Source organism: Schistocerca piceifrons, chromosome X (assembly GCF_021461385.2).
Source record: "Schistocerca piceifrons isolate TAMUIC-IGC-003096 chromosome X, iqSchPice1.1, whole genome shotgun sequence".
Classification (NCBI taxonomy): Eukaryota; Metazoa; Arthropoda; class Insecta; order Orthoptera; family Acrididae; genus Schistocerca; species Schistocerca piceifrons.
Genome location: NC_060149.1, coordinates 297,599,989 through 297,619,932, shown reverse-complemented (window position 1 = coordinate 297,619,932; position 19,944 = coordinate 297,599,989). Strand labels below are relative to the sequence as shown.

The window sequence follows — 19,944 nt, the reverse complement described above, 5'->3', positions numbered from 1 at the left end:
CTGTGAAGAGAGGAAGATAGGATAGTAGCCTATGTCCGGTGTTATTCAATCTGCACACTGGGCACGCAGTAAATGAAAACAAAGAGAAAATTGGAAAAGGAACTTAAGTACATGGAGAAAAAATAAAAACTTTAAAGTTTCCCAGTGACATTGTCATTCTGCCACAAAGGATTCTGATGACCATTTGGATGGAATGGATACACCTTGAAAAAGATATTATAGCATGAACATCAATGAAAGTAATTACGGGTAATGGAGTGTCATCCAATTAAACCAGGTGATGGAATTAGGAAATGAGAAACTAAAAGTACCTGAAAACGAGGAATTTGTTAGCATCTGTAAGTGTTAGGAAGCCTTTTATGACAGTATTTGTTTGAAGTATAGACAAGTATGGAAGTGAAACGTGGACAATGAGCAGTTTAGATAAGAAGGTACTAGAGATTCTGGAATACAGGGCTGCAGAAGAATGCTGAAGGTTAAATAGGTAGAGCGAATAAAAAATTAAGTACTGAATATAATGGGGGTTGGGGGAGGGGAAGAAAATTTATGGCATGACTTGACTGAAAGAAGGGATTTGTTTGATAGGACACATCCTGATGGGTCAAGGAATTTTCAGTTTGCTAATGCAGGTAATGTGGGGATTAAAAATTATATAGGGGGATTAAAGTTTGAATATAGTAAGAAGGTTCAAGTGAATGGAGGTACAGTAGTTTGACAGAGATGAAGATGCTTGGACAGGATGGAGTAACATGGAAAACTGCATCAAACCAGTCTTTGAGTTGAAAAATAACAACAGTTAAAATCTTTGCAAATATTATCATTCAACCTAAATCCGTTGTTAGGTGTTCCACCCCCTCGAGGTCTATGGAGCTAAGCACACATGCAGCACAGCCTATAGTTGTGTCAGAGAGACCTTTGATGTACTCTTGATAGGCACTAATAGTTACTGACAGTAACAAAAACCATACTGAAGCAATGCCAACAATGAATGGAAAAAGACTCTTGGCAGCAGTTGTAAAATGTGGTGGTAGTCTATGATATTAATCTGTAAAATACAAGATGTAAAAATAAACAATATGACTACAAACCCATTAGCCTCAATACTAGGTTGCTATTGCAATATATTTGTCACTGGAATCCATCCCTCACCAATTTGTATTGTTAAGAGCTTTAGTTTATTCTTCAAAAGTTTTTGTATAATCATGCTGCAATTACCAATTACATAGAAGTAAGTAAAAAGCAATACATCAATTTAAAATTCCTTATAAAATCAAATAATCTCCCTGAAAGTGCTTTAAACTATTAACAAATGTGTTTGATGATAACACAGTATCAGGAGTATCACCAATGGTCTTCTGGAGTTTGGTGAATGTGACTCCGATCCACAACTGCACTGCTGGCCATTAAAATTTCAGCACCATCAAGGTGGCACGCAACAAAGTGCTACATGTTCAGACATGCAAATGATCAGAATTTCAGTACAACCACACAAATTACATGGGAGTAACACCATGTACATTCTGTACATAACAAAGGATTACACTGAAGTTTTTACTCAGAAACTGCAGTTGAATGTTGGCTGATTGTGGAAAGATCACGTTATGCCTCATTTCAGAAGGAGATTTATTTACCCGCATACGTACAAATTTGACAGCACAAGTATTGTAGCTCCTGAGACAGTGGTTTACATTCCAGTGCTGTCATTGCTGACATTGGTTGGGATTCCATGACTGTTATGCAAATATGAAATTGATGGATTCAGGAGGGTCATACTCAGTGCCACAAGTTATTTGCTATCCTTGCTGTTGTTGCAGTTTTAGTGGGCAGCAATGTTCTTTTGTATTATGAACAGCACTGTAACATATGAGGATCATTTGCAGAACAGTCACGAGTACATACACAATATAAATTGACAGCTAAAACTATAAATTAAAATCAGTATGGAATATTGTTCAAAGTGAGACAGGAGCAGTAGCTATAGCCAATGACAATTTCTATTAAAGGGAATGGGAACACTGACAAAGTAGTTGTTAAACATACCTGATAAATATGAACTGTTTTTCATACAGTAGGTGAGAAAACTGATGTAACTAGTTACAAAGAGAAAGTAAACCAGTGGACAAAAGAAGTGACAATGGGGAAAGTGAAATAGAAAACTCTTTTTCATCATTTGTGAAGCACAGAAAACTATTAACTTCAAAAATAAAAATTAATATGGAGTTGTTAGTAACTCAAATAAGACACTAAAAAGTGATTCTGTAATAAGTAATGTTCTTAGCCACATGTGTCATATATATTTAATGCAAGGGATTTTCTCACACAGATTAAAATATGCCACTATAAGACTTCTGTATAAGATGATGTCAATTACTTTTTGCCAGTCTTTCTTCTCATACGATTTAAAAAACGAAAAGGTTTTTTAAAGATAATGTACTCTACAATTCTCACTGACATGCACACAACCTAATGCCTTCATTAATCATCACAAGATCCCTACTGTTGACATCATCATTAAAAAATAAAATAAAATAAAATAATTAATGCACTTAGTAAAGTACTAACAGCTGCCTCAGTAGAGTTATTCTTTAGTAATTCTATATGGTGACTAACAATGGGAAGTTCAGATCAGAATATCAACAATATGGTGGAAACGATAGATTACTGCTCACTGCAATGATGACATATCGAGTTGGAGCCAGGCACAATGAAAATACTGTTACACATTCAGCTTTTGGCCAAAGCCTTCTTCAGAAAGGGAAAACCACACATATTCTCACAAGCAAGCATGCCTCATGCACAAATGAGTGCTACCTCGGACCGCTCCTAAGTGGTTAGAGAGGGCAATCATGTGCACGAGGAATGCTTGCTTGTGTGAATGTGTGTGTTCTTTCCTTTCTGAAGAGGCCTTTCATCAAAAGCTCAATGTGTACAGAATTTTCATTGTGCCTGTCTACATCTCAATATATCATCTTTACGGTGAGTAGCAATCTATCTATTGTATGATTATTCTGCAATTCACACTCAAGTAATTGGCTGAGGGTACATGGAACCACTTTCAGACTATTTCTCAACAATTTTACCCTGGAATAATGTGAGAAAAATTAACCCCTAAATCTTTCAGCAAGCTCCGATTTGTCTTATTTTATTATAATGGTCATTTCTTGCTTTGTTGCTGTGTCTGACAAAGTAACCCATTATTACACTGGTGGGTGACAACTCTTCAGAACATTGGCCTCACAGAATGTTTGGGAAATTGTGTAACGAATGATACTTGCCAGTTGTTACTGACATGCTGCCGATGCAGCACATGAATAGATGTCAGTAAATAAGGTAAAATGCTTCAAATTTTTGAGTGTATATAGTGATGGATAAAAATGAAAGGAGCATATTACTAAGCTTCTCAAACAATTAAGTTTAGCCACATTTGCTTTTTGTGTAATTGCTAGTCTTGGAAACAAATGTATTACTCTACTGACATATTTTGTATATTTTCACTCAATATTGTCCTATGTAATAATTTTCTTAGGTACCTCATCACTTAGAAAGTATTGATTGCACAAAAGTGAGCCCTATGAATAATATGTGGTGTTAACCTGTGGTCATCATGTAGGTATTTCAAGGACCTTGCCATTTTAACTGTGTCATTACAATACATATATTCACTTGCGGAATTTCATAAATGATCCATCAAAATTTGAGAAGAACTGAGACATCCATACCTACAACACTAGAAAAAAATTGCCTTTATTATCCATTATTAATAACCTAAATAATTTCTCCTGGACAACACCTATTCCATGGACAAATTCCGATTTAAAAATAGATGCATCTTAAAAAACAACTTGTTTAAGTGTAGTTGCACAATCAGGACTACAAAATAATGTGTTCATTAATGTCAACACCAATCATGTATGCATGTGCTGTAAACTGATTCATTCCACATTATTTCAATAAAAGAACCATTCATATGTTCTACAGAATGGGTAAGCAAGTAATTAACAAACTAACCTGTTAAGGCACATTTCTTAGTGGGGCCAAAAGTGGCATACTTTGATGTGCTTGGCAATACACACAAAATTAATTATGTCTTACACACAACTAAGAACATTATCTATTATAGGGCCACACTTGAGTCTGGTTGCAGATTTCATCAACTCCATACAAATTTAACTTTCAAGGGTCATGACTATTTTTGTTATTTCATATGTAGTTGTGCAAGAGATTTTCATGTCACTTTATTTCTCTCATGTTGCTTCTTCAGTGTGTTGATTTGCTACCTCTTTTGAAATCCTTAAACCAATTTTCTGAAATGTTTTGGATATAATTATATAAACACCTGCTACACATGGACCACTTTAATTGAAACAGAGTCATATTGTGTGGCTTACTTGTTTGTCTGTCTTTTAACAATGTTCCATTCTCATTTAGTTTTACCATCTCTTATGTAAATTTTTGAAAAATGTGCATACTCCTTCATTTTTCTGAGAGTTTTTAAATATTTTACAGAACTGTTTGTGTGATTAAATAACTTCTGGATCCTTATTTTTTCAGACTATTTTGTAAAGTCCCTTTCCTTTCAAAAGATATTTAGATACCTTTAATCATCCAAGATTTCCATGAAGACTTGTAGCACTGTATTGAGGAAAGTGCTTCCAAAATGGTATACCAACTTATTAAGTCAGAGGATTAATTATGAGCTGGCATTAAGCTCACTGTATACTTCATCGCAGTCTTTATTTTTCTTAAGATTCCTCTAAAATCTTTCATTGTTTTGTCATTAATCACATTCATTATGTTCTTTGAATAGCACCTAACATAGGGCAACAGCCACAGGCGGTGTGAATTTTAAAACTACAGTGACCTTATTCTTACATAAAGTCATGACTTTTCTACTCATACATAAATCAAGTGCCTAATTTGAATTTCACTTGTAGTGTACCTGTATGCTGTGCCTGTTTAGTGACTCCCTGTCCTCTGAATTTGATGCATTGCCCAGAAATAAGTGTGGAACTATCTCAACAGGGAAGTCCCGATCTTCTTCTAGACCCAAGGATGAATCACAGCGGTCATCTGAATCTGAAGAGTCTGTGCTACTTGTAGCAGCAGAAGATGAACTACCACATGAAGAACCCAAATGATGGTGCTGCCTCTGAAACAAGAAATAAAAGTCATCTTTATACACTGAAACACAGAAATAAATATTCTTAAGCCAGCTGAGAGGCTAAACAGTAAACAAATTTCTATGTGTTATACTGTGGAAAAAATAATGATACCCAATACTGTAGTTAACAAAGTCACAACGGTATTAATGTGTTGTTCATTCTTCCATTATCTATTGGACTGTGACAAATATAAAGTGAATGCTGCATGGGTCTAGCAAGAATTCTGATTATATGAGGACTACAATACAAGTTTCATATCCTTCAAGCAGAGAGATTTTCATGGATGGCAGAATATTAGCAACAACTGATTTCTAATAATGAGAATGTGGATTTTTTTTTTTAGAACATTCCACAATACAGCTGGCAGAAGTTGATTTTCTAGTTTCATAACCAGAGCTTCCATTATTCTGCTTTCCCTTAACTCTGGTCCTTCATTACACCTGCGTGATCAAAGTGATAAAAAGTGAAGTAAATTACACACACTTAATGAAGATGAAGTGAAAATTCAACTCATAGTGTCTACTGATCATATGTGAGAAGTCTTGGGTTTATACAGTAGATTTGTGAATTTTTTTAAATTGGATCTATTGAAATACCAAAACCACATGGAATCATTTGTATGGTTTACAGCAAACAGAAATTCATACAAAGCTGGTGAATTTTTGTACAGAGTATGTTCTCTGACTTTGAACGATTAAGATGAGTGTAGTTGTACCTTAAAGAGACCTGAAAACACAACCACAAGGAAAACATCAAGAAAAGATGCAATATGGTAAAGGATGGCCAATGATTGAGGATTTCAGAGACATTTCAGGAGAGTGATGGAGAGAACTCAATATGAGAGAGCTTTGTTCAAGACCAGTGATGAATTTGCTGACTTATAGTAAAACACAAATGCACAAAAAAAACCTCTCTGCAATGTTTGGACCATTTCAAAAAGAATAACTAATTCTGAGCACCACTTGGTTATCTTGTTTTGTAGGTCAACTGCTTCTCACTAGAAAACAAATTGCAAATAAAGCAAAAATGGTACACAGTGAACTATAGAGAAAAGGAGAAGCACATTTAATATGTGAGAAAGGTGGTTTTTGTGTTTTGAAGCATTCTTCTAGTTAATTACCTTGCAATGGGCAAAACAAGAACTGGCAAGTACTGCACTAGTCTTTTAGATCAACTACATGAGAATTACAGTGAGAAGAATCCTGCTTTGCAATTTTTTTTATCTTCCATCATGGCAATGGAAAGTGCTTCAACAATGGGAAAACAAACATTTTGCCAGGTCTGGCATGCCATCCGCATATATTTCCATCTTTTTTGCACAACTAAAGAAATTTGTGGTCGAGAGATGTTTTGATTCCAAGAGAAATTTCATGGCAGCTGCAGTTGGAGTATCAGAATCACAGAGAATCTCATTTCTTCAATAGAGATTACCACAGAGAAAACTGGATGAAGGAAACTGACCTAAAATGAGACTCACCAACAAATAGTGCAAAAGCAGTGTTTCACTGCCAGTCAGAAGACTTTTCACCTTGCATCTCTCTTCCATATAACATTCTTGTTAAAGACATAGGAAGTAATTATGGATTCCTCTTTCTCAGTTCTCTAATTTTTCCTAAATTACTAAATATGTTTTCAAAGTGCATTAAATAACATTCTGTGAAAAAAGTAAAAGTCAATTTCAAAATGTTAAAATCATGACTCGACTGACATGCTAATGAGTGCTTACCTTGAGGAGAGGCAACTCTCAGTACTGTTGACAGAAACAGAGCGCAACACTTTTACTCGTTAGACCAACAGATTTCCTCTAGGAGGAGATAGAGATTTTCTGGTTTGGGGAAGATGCCCCTAAGCTGTGGCTAAGCCATGTCTCTGCAATATCCTTTGTTTCAGTCCTGCACGGTTCGCAGGAGAGCTTCTGTAAAGTTCGGAAGGTACGAGACAATGTACTGGCGGAAGTAAAGCTGTGAGGACGGGGTGAGAGTCATGCTTGGGTAGCTCAGTCGGTAGAGCACTTGCCCGCGAAAGGCAAAGGTCCCGAGTTTGAGTCTCAGTCTAGTACACAGTTTTATCTGCCAGGAAGTTTCAACTGAGCTACCTGTCCCTCCCCCTCCCTTTCAACATCCATTTTTCCTTCCTGTAGAAGGAGCCTACAGAAACCTATGGTTGTTCTGAATGGCAGGAGAGCTGTTTTCATGTGCCTCCCTTTCCACCTTCCAGTTTTAGTACAGAAAACAGAAATAATAGAACCACAAAAGCCAGTGAGCTTATAGAATCTGTAAGAGTACATCTGCACCACCCATGGTTTCTGTACATGCAAGTGATTATATCCTGTTTCTTGTACATTATACATTTATTTATCATTTCTGGTGAATAATTCCCATCTACTTTCAGAAATTACTTGCTGATATTTATAATTAAGTAATCCAAACCTTGCAGGTCTGCAATGCTGGTGAAATCCGTAGGCTGCGGAGCCCCATGAGAGGCACAGCAACAGACTCGGCACCTGGGCCAGTGCTCACATCACCTGCCAGCTCACTACAACTGTCACACCATTCCGGGTAGCAAGAGCGAAACTGAGAGAAGCCACCTACAGAAACAAAAAGACCAAAATTAGCAAACTACAGAGCAATTTTCTTTACACAACTTCATCATTACTTTCTTGAAAAACACAGCATGAGAACATAATTACATGTTATGTGGATATTTTTACTGTAAAATATTTATGAAGTAAAATCTAAAATTAAAATAAAAGATATGTGACCACAGTGTACTACAATATGATTATTCAAACTAATAGACTGAGAAAGCATGACCATTCCTGAAGGATAGCTGAGGAATGGTAATGAATAAAATTTTCAAACAATTTAACCAGTATGTCAATGGTAGACAAAGAAGGTTCACAAATTATGAAACAAATTTTGGTAGTTTCAAATGAATGTACTTCAAACAACGACAAAGACACAATTCTACCCACTCAGAAAATTGTTAATGAAATACTAAACAGGACTATGTATCTGTCCCCAGAAGGTACACCAATAGCAACAATAAACCACCTCTTTAAGTCATCTGTTTTACAAAATGGCTCTACGCACTATGGGACTCAACATCTGAGGTCATCAGTCCCCTAGGCTTAGAACTACTTAATCCTACTTAACCTAAGGACATCACACAAATCTATGCCCGAGGTAGGATTTGAACCTGTGACCCTAGCAGCAGTGCGGTTCCGGACTGAAGTGCCTAGAACTGCTCGGTCACAGCGGTCGGCCTTCTACTTTACACTGAAGAACTAAAGAAACTGCCTAATATCATGTCGGGGCCCCGCAACCACGCAGAAGTGCTGCAACATGATGTGGCATGGGCTCAACTGATCTCTGAAATAATGCTAGAGGGAACTGACACCATGAACCCTGCACGGGTGTCCATAAATCCGTAAGTGTACGAGGGGAGGGAGATCTCTTTGGAACAACATGTTGCAAGGCATCCCACACGTGCTCAAAAATGTTCATGTCTGTAGAGTTTGGAGGGCAGCGGAAGTATTTAAAGTAAGAAGAGTGTTCCTGGAGCCACTCTGTAGCAGTTCTGGACATGTGAGGTGTTGCAGTGTCCTGCTGGAATTTCCCAAGTCTGTTGTAATGCACAATGGACATGAATGGATGCATGTGATCAGACAGGATGCTTATGTATGTATCACCTGTCCGAGTCCTATTTAGATGCATCAGGGGTCCCATGTCACTCCAACTACACATGCTCCACACCATTACAGTCTCCACCAACTTTATCAGTCTCCTGCTGACATGCAGCGTCCATGGATTCATGAGGTTGTCTCCATACCTGTACACATCCATCCACTCGATAAAATTTGAAACAAGACTTGTCTGACTAGGCAACATGTTTCCAGTCATCAACAGACCTATTTCGGTGCTGACGGGCCCAGGCAAGGTGTAAAGCATTGTGTCATACGGTCATCAAGGGTACGTAAGTGGGCCTTTGGCTCCACAAGCCCATATCAATGATGTTCCATTGAATGCTTCACATGCTGACACTTGTTGGTGGCCCAGCATTGATATCTGCAACAATCTGCGGACGAGTTGCACTTCTGTCACATTGAACAGTTCTCTTCAGTGTCATTGGTCCCATTCTTGCAGGATCTTTTTCCGGATGCAGCGATGTCAGAGATTTGATGTTTTAGCAGATTCCTGATATTCACAGTACACTAGTGAAATATTTGTATGGGAGAATCCTCACTTCATCACTATCACGGAGATGCTGTGTACCATCGCTCGTGCACAGACTATGACACTACATTCAAACTCACTTAAATCTTGATAACCTGCCATTGTAGCAGCAATAACCAATCTAAAAACTGGGCCACACACTTGTTGTCTTATATAGGTGTTGCTGACCGCAGCACCGTATTCTGCCTGTTTACATATCTCTGTATTTGAATATGCATGCCTAAATGTGACTGACTTTGGAAACTTTTTATCTATGCCAGTATCACATCCAATTCTACTGGGGAATTTACTGTGATATGAATGTACTGCAGTGTGCTGAAAAATAATGCCTCCAAATCTGTTAATGTAAAAAATCTTACACACAAGCTTCATTAACATTCTACATCTTTATTCTTCATGTCTACATATTTATTTCTCAGCACAGTCACCCTGGCAACAAACACATTTCTCCCAATGAGAGACCATTTGTTGATACCATCACTGTAGAAAGTTTGACTTTGTTGATGGAGCCACAACATCACTTCTGCTTGCACTACTTCATCACTATAAAAGAAAATTCCTTCAAGGTGTTCTTTAAGTTCTGGAAACATAAAAATTGGATGGGGCCACATTGTAAGTGTACAGATGACAATCGATGGCAGCGAACCCAAGGTGTCATATTATTGTTAATGTTGCAGCACTCGTGTGTGGTCTAGTATTGTCATGTTGAAAGAGAGGCTACTCCAGATGTGGATGAACTCTTCAAATCTGCACTGTCAGTTTTCTGGGGATTTTGCAGTATGTAGCAGAGTTGACGGTGTTGCCTTTTGGCACAAATTTGAAATGCACCACACCATGAAGATCTCAGAACACTGTGAGGATGACTTTGCCTGTTAATGGCCGGTCTTCAACTTCTTTGTGTCAGTGATCCCTTGAGGCAGCACTCCATTGAGGTTCTCTTGTTTTAGGGTTCAAAATAGTCAACCTAGCTTTCATAGCCTGCCACAATGTTGTTATGGATACCATCACCTTCAGGCTCAAAGCTGTACACATCTTTCATTCTTCTGTGGATTTCAGTTGGAGGCATATTTTCTGGCATTATAAACTCCATTACAGCATGGTGTTTGTCATGCACTTACATAGGTACGTGACACACTGTCATATTACATGCAACAACTCAGAGGCCTCTAGCGGCAGATGGTCTGCAACTCGCATCAGTGAAGTTGGCAAGCTGACCGAGTAGAATGCATGACATGTTAAGAACAGAATAAAAAATTCTGAGGCATTAAGTTTCAACACGTCCTTATACGTTGTGTTTTGCAGATAAAGCATTATCTGAACTCTAGAGCATTAAGCTTGGAACTTTATGTACTTGCATCTTGTATAATACAGACACCATGTTTCCTAATGGCAGCTTTTTAGATTAGATGGTCTCAAAGGCAGAAAGAGCTTACGACTCCAAGGGTGCAGGATGAACACAGGATGAAGTGAACAATATAGCAACAATCAAGACTGTAGTTTTAAACTGTCAAAGCTGTGTAATTTCTTAGATGATCCCAGCGATTCTTTGTCATCTCATTGAGATCGGTTGTTTTGCTTGTGGTCCACGTCTTCCCAACACAGTCTCAGGGAACACCTGATGAAGACGTCGAGTTACGGCGTCGAAATATCGTGTTGGGAAGACGCGGACCACCAGCAGAAAACACAATCTCGACAAGATGGTGTAGCTATGTTGGGAAAGAACCAGCGCTCCAACTGCGAACGGAAAGCACTGAAGCTCAAATTGTTACAGGGATGGAAAGCTGGCTAAAGCTAGAGATAAGGTCACCTGAAAGTTTTATAAAGCACCTAACGGTGTTTAGGAAGGCTCGATTAAATACAATTGGTGGCAGCGTCTCTGTTGCTGTTAGAAGTAGTTTATCTCATAGCGAAATTGAAGAAGATAGTTCCTGCAAGGAATACATTAATAACTGGTTCCTTCTGCCGACCCAACCCCGTCCACCGCCCACCCAACACAGATGATACAGTTTCTGAACAGTTCAAAGAAAATTTTAGTCTCATTTCAAACAGGTATCTCACTCATACAATTATTGTTGGTGGTGACTTCAATCTACCAGCGATATGTCGGTGAATATACAATGTTAAAGCCGGTAGTAGGCATAAAACATCGTCGTAAATGTTACAGAATGCTTTCCCCGCAAATTATTTTGAACGATTAGTTCAGGAGCCCACTTGTCTAAATGGTTGCGTAAAGATACTTTACTTCTTAGCAACAAAAAACCCGGAGCAAATAGGGAGCGTCATGACGGATACAGGGATTAGAGACCAGAAGATCATTGTAGCGACGCTGACCACCGAAACATCCAAATCCACCAAAATTAAACGCAAAATATATTTAAAAAGCAGATAAAAATTCGTTTGCATCTTCTTAAGAGAGAGCCTCCACTCCTTCCCAATTACCTACGGAATTGTAGACGAGACGTGGCTTAAAAATCAAACAGTATCTGAGGCAACAGAGAGATTTAAACCAAATAAATTAATAAAAGATGGTGCTAATTCCCCATTGTACACAGAACAACTCAGAACATTGTTAGAGAAGCACCGAAAAAAGCATGCCTGACACAAAATTTCCAAGACTGGCGGAGTTTTACTGAAGCTAGAAACTTAGCGCGGACTTCAATGTGAGACGCTTTTAATAGCTTCCAAAATGAAACTCTGTCTCGAAATCTGACAGAAAATCAGAAGAGATTCTGGTTGTTCGTAAAGTACACCAGCAGCAAGACACAATACCTTCACTGTGCGATACCAATGGTAATATAACCGATGACAGCGCCACTGAATAGAGGTATTCAACACAGTTTTCAGAAATTCCTTCACCAAAAAAGACGAAGTAAATATTCCATAATTCGAGTTGGTTGGTTGGTTTGGGGAAGGAGACCAGACAGCGTGGTCATCGGTCTCATCGGATTAGGGAAGGATGGGGAAGGAAGTCGGCCGTGCCCTTTCAGAGGAACCATTCCGGCATTTGCCTGGAGTGATTTAGGGAAATCACCCATAATTCGAATCGAGAACAATTGCCAAAATGAGTAACTTAGAAGTAGATATCCTCGGTGCACCGAAGCAGCTTCAAGCACTTAATAAAGCTAAGTCTTCCGGTCCAGATAGCATACCAATAACGTCTTTTCAGTGTATGCTGATACAATATATAGCCCCATACTTCGCAGTCGTATACAACCGCCCGTGCGACGAAAGACCTGTACCCGAAAGCTGGACACCAGTACTCAAGAAAGGAAATAGGAATAACTCTCTGAATTATACACCCATATCGCCAACGTCGATTTGCAGTAGGATTTTTGGAACGTATACTGTGTTCGAACATTATGAATTACCTCGAATGTAACGGTCTACTGACACACAGTCCGTGCGGATTCGCAAACTACCGTTCTTGTGAAAAACAGTTAGCTTCTTATTCGTACGACGTAATCGGTGCTATCGGCAGAGGATCTCAAATTGATTCCATACTTCCAGTAGGCTTTTGAGAACGTTTCTCGTGCGTGATTGTGGAGTATCGCTTCAGCTGTGCGACTGGATCAGAGATTTCCTGTCACAAAGGTCACAGTACGTAGTAATCGAGGGAAAATCACCGAGTAAAACAGAAGTGATATCGGGCGTCCCCCAAGGAAGTGTTATATGCCTTGTGCTATTTCTAATCTATATAAAAGATTTAGGAGATATTGCGAGCAGCCCTCTTAGACTGTTTGTGGGTGATGCTGTCATTTGACGTCTAGTAAAATCATAATAAGATCAAACCGAATTGCAAAATGACAGACAGAATGGTGCGAAAAGTGGCAATCGTCTCTAACCAGGGAAAGTCTGAGGTCATCCACATGAGTGGAAAACGAAATCCGTTGAATTTCGACTAAATACCAAGGTATCACAATTACGAATAGCTTAAATTGGAACGATCAAAGATAAGGTTGTGGGAAAGGCGTAACAAAGACTATCTTATACTGGCAACTTAGAAGACGCTGCAGGTCTACTAAGAGACTGCATGTACTACGCTTGTTCGTCCTCTGATCGAGTACTGCTGTGCTGTATGGGATTCTTACGAGACAGGTTTGCCGGAGGACACAGAAGAAGTTGAAAGGAGGGCAGATCGTTTCGTATTATCACGGAATAGGGGAGAGAGTGTCTCGGATATGATACGCGAGTTCGGGCGGCTTCATTAAAACAAAGGCATTTTTCGTTGTGGCGAGATATTTTATACGAATTTCAGTCAATAACTTTCCTCTGAATGTGCAAATATTTTGTCACCAACGCACATCGGCAGAAACGACCATCATAATAAAATAAGAGAAATCAGAGCTCGCCCAGAAAGACTTAGGCTAAATGTTCATTTTCCCCACGTGCTCTTAGAGAATGGAACAGTAGAGAAATAGTCTGACGGTGGTTCGAAGGACACACTGCCTGGCACTTAAATGTTAACTCTAGAGCAGTCATGTAGTTGTAGACGTAAAGACGCTTCTGGCAAATGAAATTCACCTCGAAGACCAGAACTTGTGTATCTGGATTTTTGTCAGCACTTGATCCATCTAACTTCTGTAAGGGCAAGGACTATTCTTACCGTTTGTTGGTGAAATGCTTGTGTGGTATGACTGCCTCACAGTGTTAGTTACATTTCCATTTTTATATCACTGGTAAGTGACGAATGTTATGAAAACAAACACTCCAAACCGACGTTTCACGTAAGTCACATGCAACGAAAATCTGTAACGCAACCATCTGAGTATGGCGTGTTTATAATTATGTTTTATTTATATTTTAGGACAATTAATCTATAAAAAAAACACACCACATGTCATAAAGAAAGCGTGTAAACCATCTGAGGATGAATCACAACGATTCGAAACCTGTAACGGTACCCTTTGAATAAAGGAACTGAAAGTAAATTTGTGGCTGGTTGCTGTTCTGACACCATAAATTTTAATGTTCAGATGTCTTTTCTGAAGGTATGTGTATGGAATATAGCCTTGTATTGAAGTGGAATGTGGGCAATAAACAGATCAGAATTTAGAACGATTACTTGAGGAACATTGCTCTCTTGTTTAAAACTATTTATAGGGTGTGGTCGATGCTATATCCAAAATAATGTGGAAAAACAAAGGACCACAAAAGATCGGAAGGCGTCTCCAGAATCCCTACGTGTGGAACTGTTTGAACATAATATGATTTCACCAAATAGTACCATACACTTTCTGAAGATTGAAAAAAATACATGTACTAGGCGATATTTCCTAATGGTAAGTATGTTGTATAGCCATATCCAGCAGGGTCATGTTGCCAACGGTGAAATGAACCAACAGTGAAAACGAGTAAGGAACTATCTAGACTCGTGGATCCAAACCAGGCAGTAGTTTTCCATCTAGTCCACGTCTTACCCACGCAACTAGAGGGCAACTCCACGGTAGCTACTTCTACTTGGGCATGTTCTGTTCTTCCTATGCCTGAAAAGGAAAATTAAAACGGTTGCCGTCCATGAATCTGGTAATTTTCCAAGTAACACCGAGAAGGATTTCTTTGGTATTCCACGAGAAACATTGCAACATGCTGTAATGGATTTCGACCTGATCTGGTGACATATCCGCTGTAATCCAGCTCCGACTTTGGGAATGGGTAGCTGTACACTCCATTAACGGTGGAAATTAAATCCAAACTGCTCTTCTCAACAGCTGCTCGGTAGCATCAGAGGACTGAATGCTAATTGTCAATAGCTGTGATTCCAGGGAAATTCTTCGGCATGGTCTGGGCAACGTTTTCACCGCCCTTTCTCATTATGGCACTAACGTGGCACCTTACATCTCTAGTCTAACGCGAACGAAGGAAGCTCTCTGCAGATGTCCGCCCGCTCGTCTGCACACCAAGGGGGCAGGCGGCTGCCTTCATAGCTGACAATGGAAAACAGCCACCCATACGTAGAGTTTGTCGTAATGTTCTAACAGAACAAGATGACTACACTGTGTCCAGTTTGCCTTGTTGAGCACTCACCTTTGGAGATTTCTTTCGGACACTGATTTGTCTGCTAAGCGTCTGATTGCCGTCAAATCGTGTGCACCGCGTTGCTATTTTGATGTGCCACCATTTGAACGGTGTTAAAGTAAGTACTCAAATTCGTTGGAAACAGACGCTTGAGTAACAAAAATATCGGTGAGTGGAGTTGGCTGACTATCACGAATTGTAATACCAGACAGACCGTACATTGTGCAGCAAACTACTTGCAGTTCGATTCTGGACAACAACAACCGGGTTGCCATACCATCCACAACTACCAACCCACCAAGAGTTATAGAAGTCGTCGCCCCTACAGATGAGCCCAAGCTCACTGGATCGCTGACTGAGCGAAGATTAGCATGGCCTCGAGCTATTAATTAGGTGTCTCTAATTTAGTTCGTTTTGTGTGTATTGCGATATACTCGTCTCCCCGTCCCGTTTGTGTAATATCTACTTTTCTGTGTCTCCAGTAACATTTGTGATTAAAAGTTGGGATGGTTTGTCCTATAAACGCAAGACAATTAGTTGGAACGTGACCTGCAATGCCCAATTCGTAGGAGTCCACAGTTTTTGGGCAAAGTAACAAACTGCTTTCTTCCAGGAGTATTAGTCCCGCAAGGTCTCAAAAAATGGCTCTGAGCACTAAGGGACTTAACTTCTAAGGTCATCAGTCCCCTAGAACTTAGAATTACTTAAACCTAACCTAAGGACATCACACACATCCATGCCCGAGGCAGGATTCGAACCTGCGACCAAAGCGGTCGCGCGGTTCCAGACTGTAGCGCCTAGAACCGCTCGGCCACCACGGCCGGTGGTGGTGGTGGTGGTTGTTGGGATGATTAAGGGGGACTAAACACCGAAGGTCATCAGTCCCCCATTCCAAAAACAGGCGAGACATACATTCGCGGAGCAGGTAAAATCCCAAGGGGAAGGAGACTCTCCCCCCCCCCCCCCCCCCAGGCACTAAAAGAACACAAACTAGGCAACGAACACGACAGACAAGAAGAGTACAGATAAACACCAGACAGAAAGAAACAGAAGAAAAGAAGATGGCCGGAGACTGGTTGACTGACCACGAGAACAAAATAAAAGGGAAAGAGTCAACCATCTTACGACGCACTAAAATCTGCAATCAAATATGAGAGACTCGAGGACAAGAGACACAGAAAGGGAAAGGTGCAGGACCTCCCTAAATGGAAACATAAAAAGGACTACCAAGGATAAAATTTAAAACATAGTCAGCCATGGAGGCATCGTCGCATAAAACCAAAGGCAAAGTGCCCGGGAGATTAAAAGATTGCCGGAGGGTGCGCAGTCGGGGACACTCCAACAAAATGTGGGCGACCGTCAGCCGGGACCCACACCGACACAGGGGGGGATCCTCCTGAAGCAAAAGATGGCCGTGCGTCAGGTAGGTATGGCCGACGCGCAGCCGACACAGGATTACAAAGTCCCTGCGAGAAGCCCGCAGGGAGGAGCGCCACACATCGGTCGTCTCCTTGACAGCCCGCAGTTTATTCGGGGATGTCATGCCACGCCACTCAGCAGTCCACATCCCAAGCACCTTACGGCGCAACACCAGCTGCTGATCGCGAGCCGTGAGGCCGATCTCCAAAGCTGGGGCGTCGATCGCCCCTTTGGCCAGCCTGTCAACACGTTCGTTCCCCGGGATGCCAACGTGACCTGGCGTCCAAACAAAGACCACCGAACGACCAGAACGGGTAATGGCGGAAACAGACTCCTTGGCCACCAGCTCTGCAGTAAAAATACTGCAGCCAGCCGGCAAGGAGCGCTGCTCAACATGGGCAGCGTGAGCAAAAGCGTAGGCAGTGCGACCATCAACCAGGGAACCATCAGTGTAGACAGCCTCACAGCCCGAAAACGAGGCGAGGAGCGCAAGAAAACGGCGACGGAGGGCCACAGGCGGAACCGAGTCCTTGGGTCCCTGTGCCAAGTCCAGACGGACGGACGGACGGCCGGGGCAAACACCAGGGAGGCGTAGGTGCATGGACCCGGAAGGGAAGCAAAAGAGGGAAGGACCCCAGTTCCGACAGCAGGGACTGGACGCTGACAGCTATGGAAAGCCCAGACCTAGGTCGCCTTTCGGGCAGATGGAGGACCATGGCAGGGAAAAGCAGGCGACGATTGGGATGGCCCAGCGAGCAATGCACGTGGACAGCATAGTCGGCGAGCAGTCGATGGCGGCGAATCCGCAGCGAGGGAACCCCGGCCTCCACCAGTAGACTATCCACGGGGCTCGTACGAAAAGCGCCAGTTGCAAGCCGAACCCCACAGTGGTGTATGGGGTCTAACAACGTCAACACTGAGGGTGATGCAGACCCATAGGCTAGGCTCCCATAATCAAGCCTGGACTGCACAAGGGCTCTGTACAATCTCAACAGCGTGCAGCGATCTGCACCCCAAGACGTGTGGCTCAGGCAGCGGAGGGCGTTGAGGTGCCGCCAGCACTTTTGCTTCAGCTGAGTAATATGAGGAACCCATGTGAGCCGAGCATCAAAGACGAGTCCTAAGAAGCGGCAAGTGTGCACCACTTCAAGCAGGTGGCCCTCGAGGTAAAGTTCAGGATGAGGGTGGACCGTCTGACGCCTGCAGAAGTGCATAACTTGAGTCTTGGCTGCAGAGAACTGAAAACCATGAGTCAGAGCCCATTATGCTGCCTTGCGAACGGCTACTTGCAGCCTGCGTTCGGCGACTCCCATAGTCGTGGAGCTAAATGAGATGCAGAAGTCGTCGGCATACAAAGAAGGAGACACCGACGACCCCACAGCTGCAGCCAGACCATTAATGGCCACTAGAAATAAGGAGACGCTCAACACCAAGCCCTGCGGGACCCCATTTTCCTGTGTATAAGAGGAACTAGAGGTGGCACCGACTTGCACCCGGAAAGAGCGGCGCAATAGAAAGGTTTGAAGAAAAGCCAAGAACCGACCACGAAGACCCCACTCATGCAACGTAGCAAGGATGTGATGCCTCCATGTGGTGTCATACGCCTTCCGCAGATCAAAAAATACAGCAACAAGACGCTGACGTCGCACCAAATTGTCCGCTGCAGACCGGCCCCGACGGAAGCCACCCTGGGATGGAGCGAGGAGACCGCGCGACTCAAGGACCCAACACAAACGCCGCCCCACTATACGTTCGAGCAATTTGCACAAAACATTGGTGAGGGTAATGGGACGATAGCTGTCCACCGCCAGTGGGTCCGCACCGGGCTTCAAGATGGGAACAATAAGACCCTCTCGCCATTGCGACGGGAACACGCCCTCGCTCCAAATGCGGTTAAAAATGGCGATCATGTGTCCCTGGCAGTCCCTGGAGAGATGCTTCAGCATCTGCGCGTGGATGCAGTCTGGTCCTGGTGCTGTATCAGGGCAATCGGCGAGGGCAGCGAGGAATTCCCTCTCGCTGAAAGGAGCATTGTATTTTTCAGAACGACGTGTGTAGAATGATAACGGCGTCTGCTCGGCTCGCTCCTTGAGAGAGCGAAAGGCGGGGGGATAAGTTGCAGTCACAGAGCTCTTAGGAAAGTGCGCAGCAAGGTGTTCAGCAATGGCGGCAGCGTCCGTGCAGACAGCGCCGTTCAAGGAGATCCCAGGGACACCCACAGGGGTCTGGTATCCATAAATCCGCCGGATCCGGGACCACACGAGCGAGGGGGACACACAGGAGCCCAAGGATGAGACATACCTCTGCCAGCACTCCTGCTTACGCCGTGTAATAAGACGACGGGCCAAGGCACGGAGCCTCTTAAAGGTGATGAGGGTCTCTAGAGACGGGTGCCGCCTATGACGCTGGAGGGCCCGCCTACGGTCGCGAATAGCCTCAGCAATCTCCGGCGACCACCAGGGTACAGCCTTCCTCCGACAGAGTCCAGAAGAGCGGGGGATGGCAGCCTCGGCCGCCGAAATGATTGACGTGGTTAAGACACGGACCACCTCGTCAATGTCACCCTGTGGGGGAGACTCGATGGTTGCAGCGGAAGTAAAAGCCGGCCAGTCAGCCCTGTGGAGAGCCCAGCGGGGCAGGCGCCCAGAAGAATGACACTGGGGCAGTGACAAATAGATGGGAAAATGGTCACTACCACACAGGTCAGGATGCACTCTCCAGTGGAGGGATTGGACAAGGCCGGGGCTGCAAAGAGAGAGATCGATGGCCGAGAACGAGCCATGGGCCACACTGAAGTGCGTGGGAGCACCGGTGTTCAAAAGGCTAAGGTCGAGCTGAGCCAACAAATGCTCCACGGCACGACCGCGGTCATCGGAGACAGTTCCACCCCATAGAGGGTTGTGGGCATTGAAATCGCCCAGCAACAAGAAAGGTGGCGGCAATTGGCCTATCAGAGCAGCCAGGACATGCTGCGCGGCGGCACCATCCGGTGGAAGGTAAAGACTGCAGACGGTAACAGCCTGTGGCGTCCACACCCGAACAGCGACAGCCTCTAAAGCTGTTTTTAGAGGAACAAATTCGCTGTGAAGAGAGTTAAGGACATATATGCAGAC

The 19,944-nt window shown here is 42.6% G+C and overlaps 1 protein-coding gene across 1 annotated transcript in view; it reads right to left on the bottom strand.

Moving 5' to 3' along the window:
* The window catches only part of LOC124722321 (dual specificity protein phosphatase Mpk3), a 30,530-nt gene extending 15,211 nt beyond the window's left edge, over positions 1 to 15,319 (bottom strand). Inside the window, exons 1-3 of the mRNA XM_047247499.1 lie at positions 15,247 to 15,319; positions 7,592 to 7,749; positions 4,940 to 5,149 (exon numbers count right to left, since the gene is read on the bottom strand). Of these exons, the coding sequence (XP_047103455.1) occupies positions 4,940 to 5,149; positions 7,592 to 7,749; positions 15,247 to 15,319 (441 nt within the window). The remainder of the gene's footprint in view (positions 1 to 4,939; positions 5,150 to 7,591; positions 7,750 to 15,246) is intronic.
* Positions 15,320 to 19,944: the final 4,625 nt, after the last annotated feature.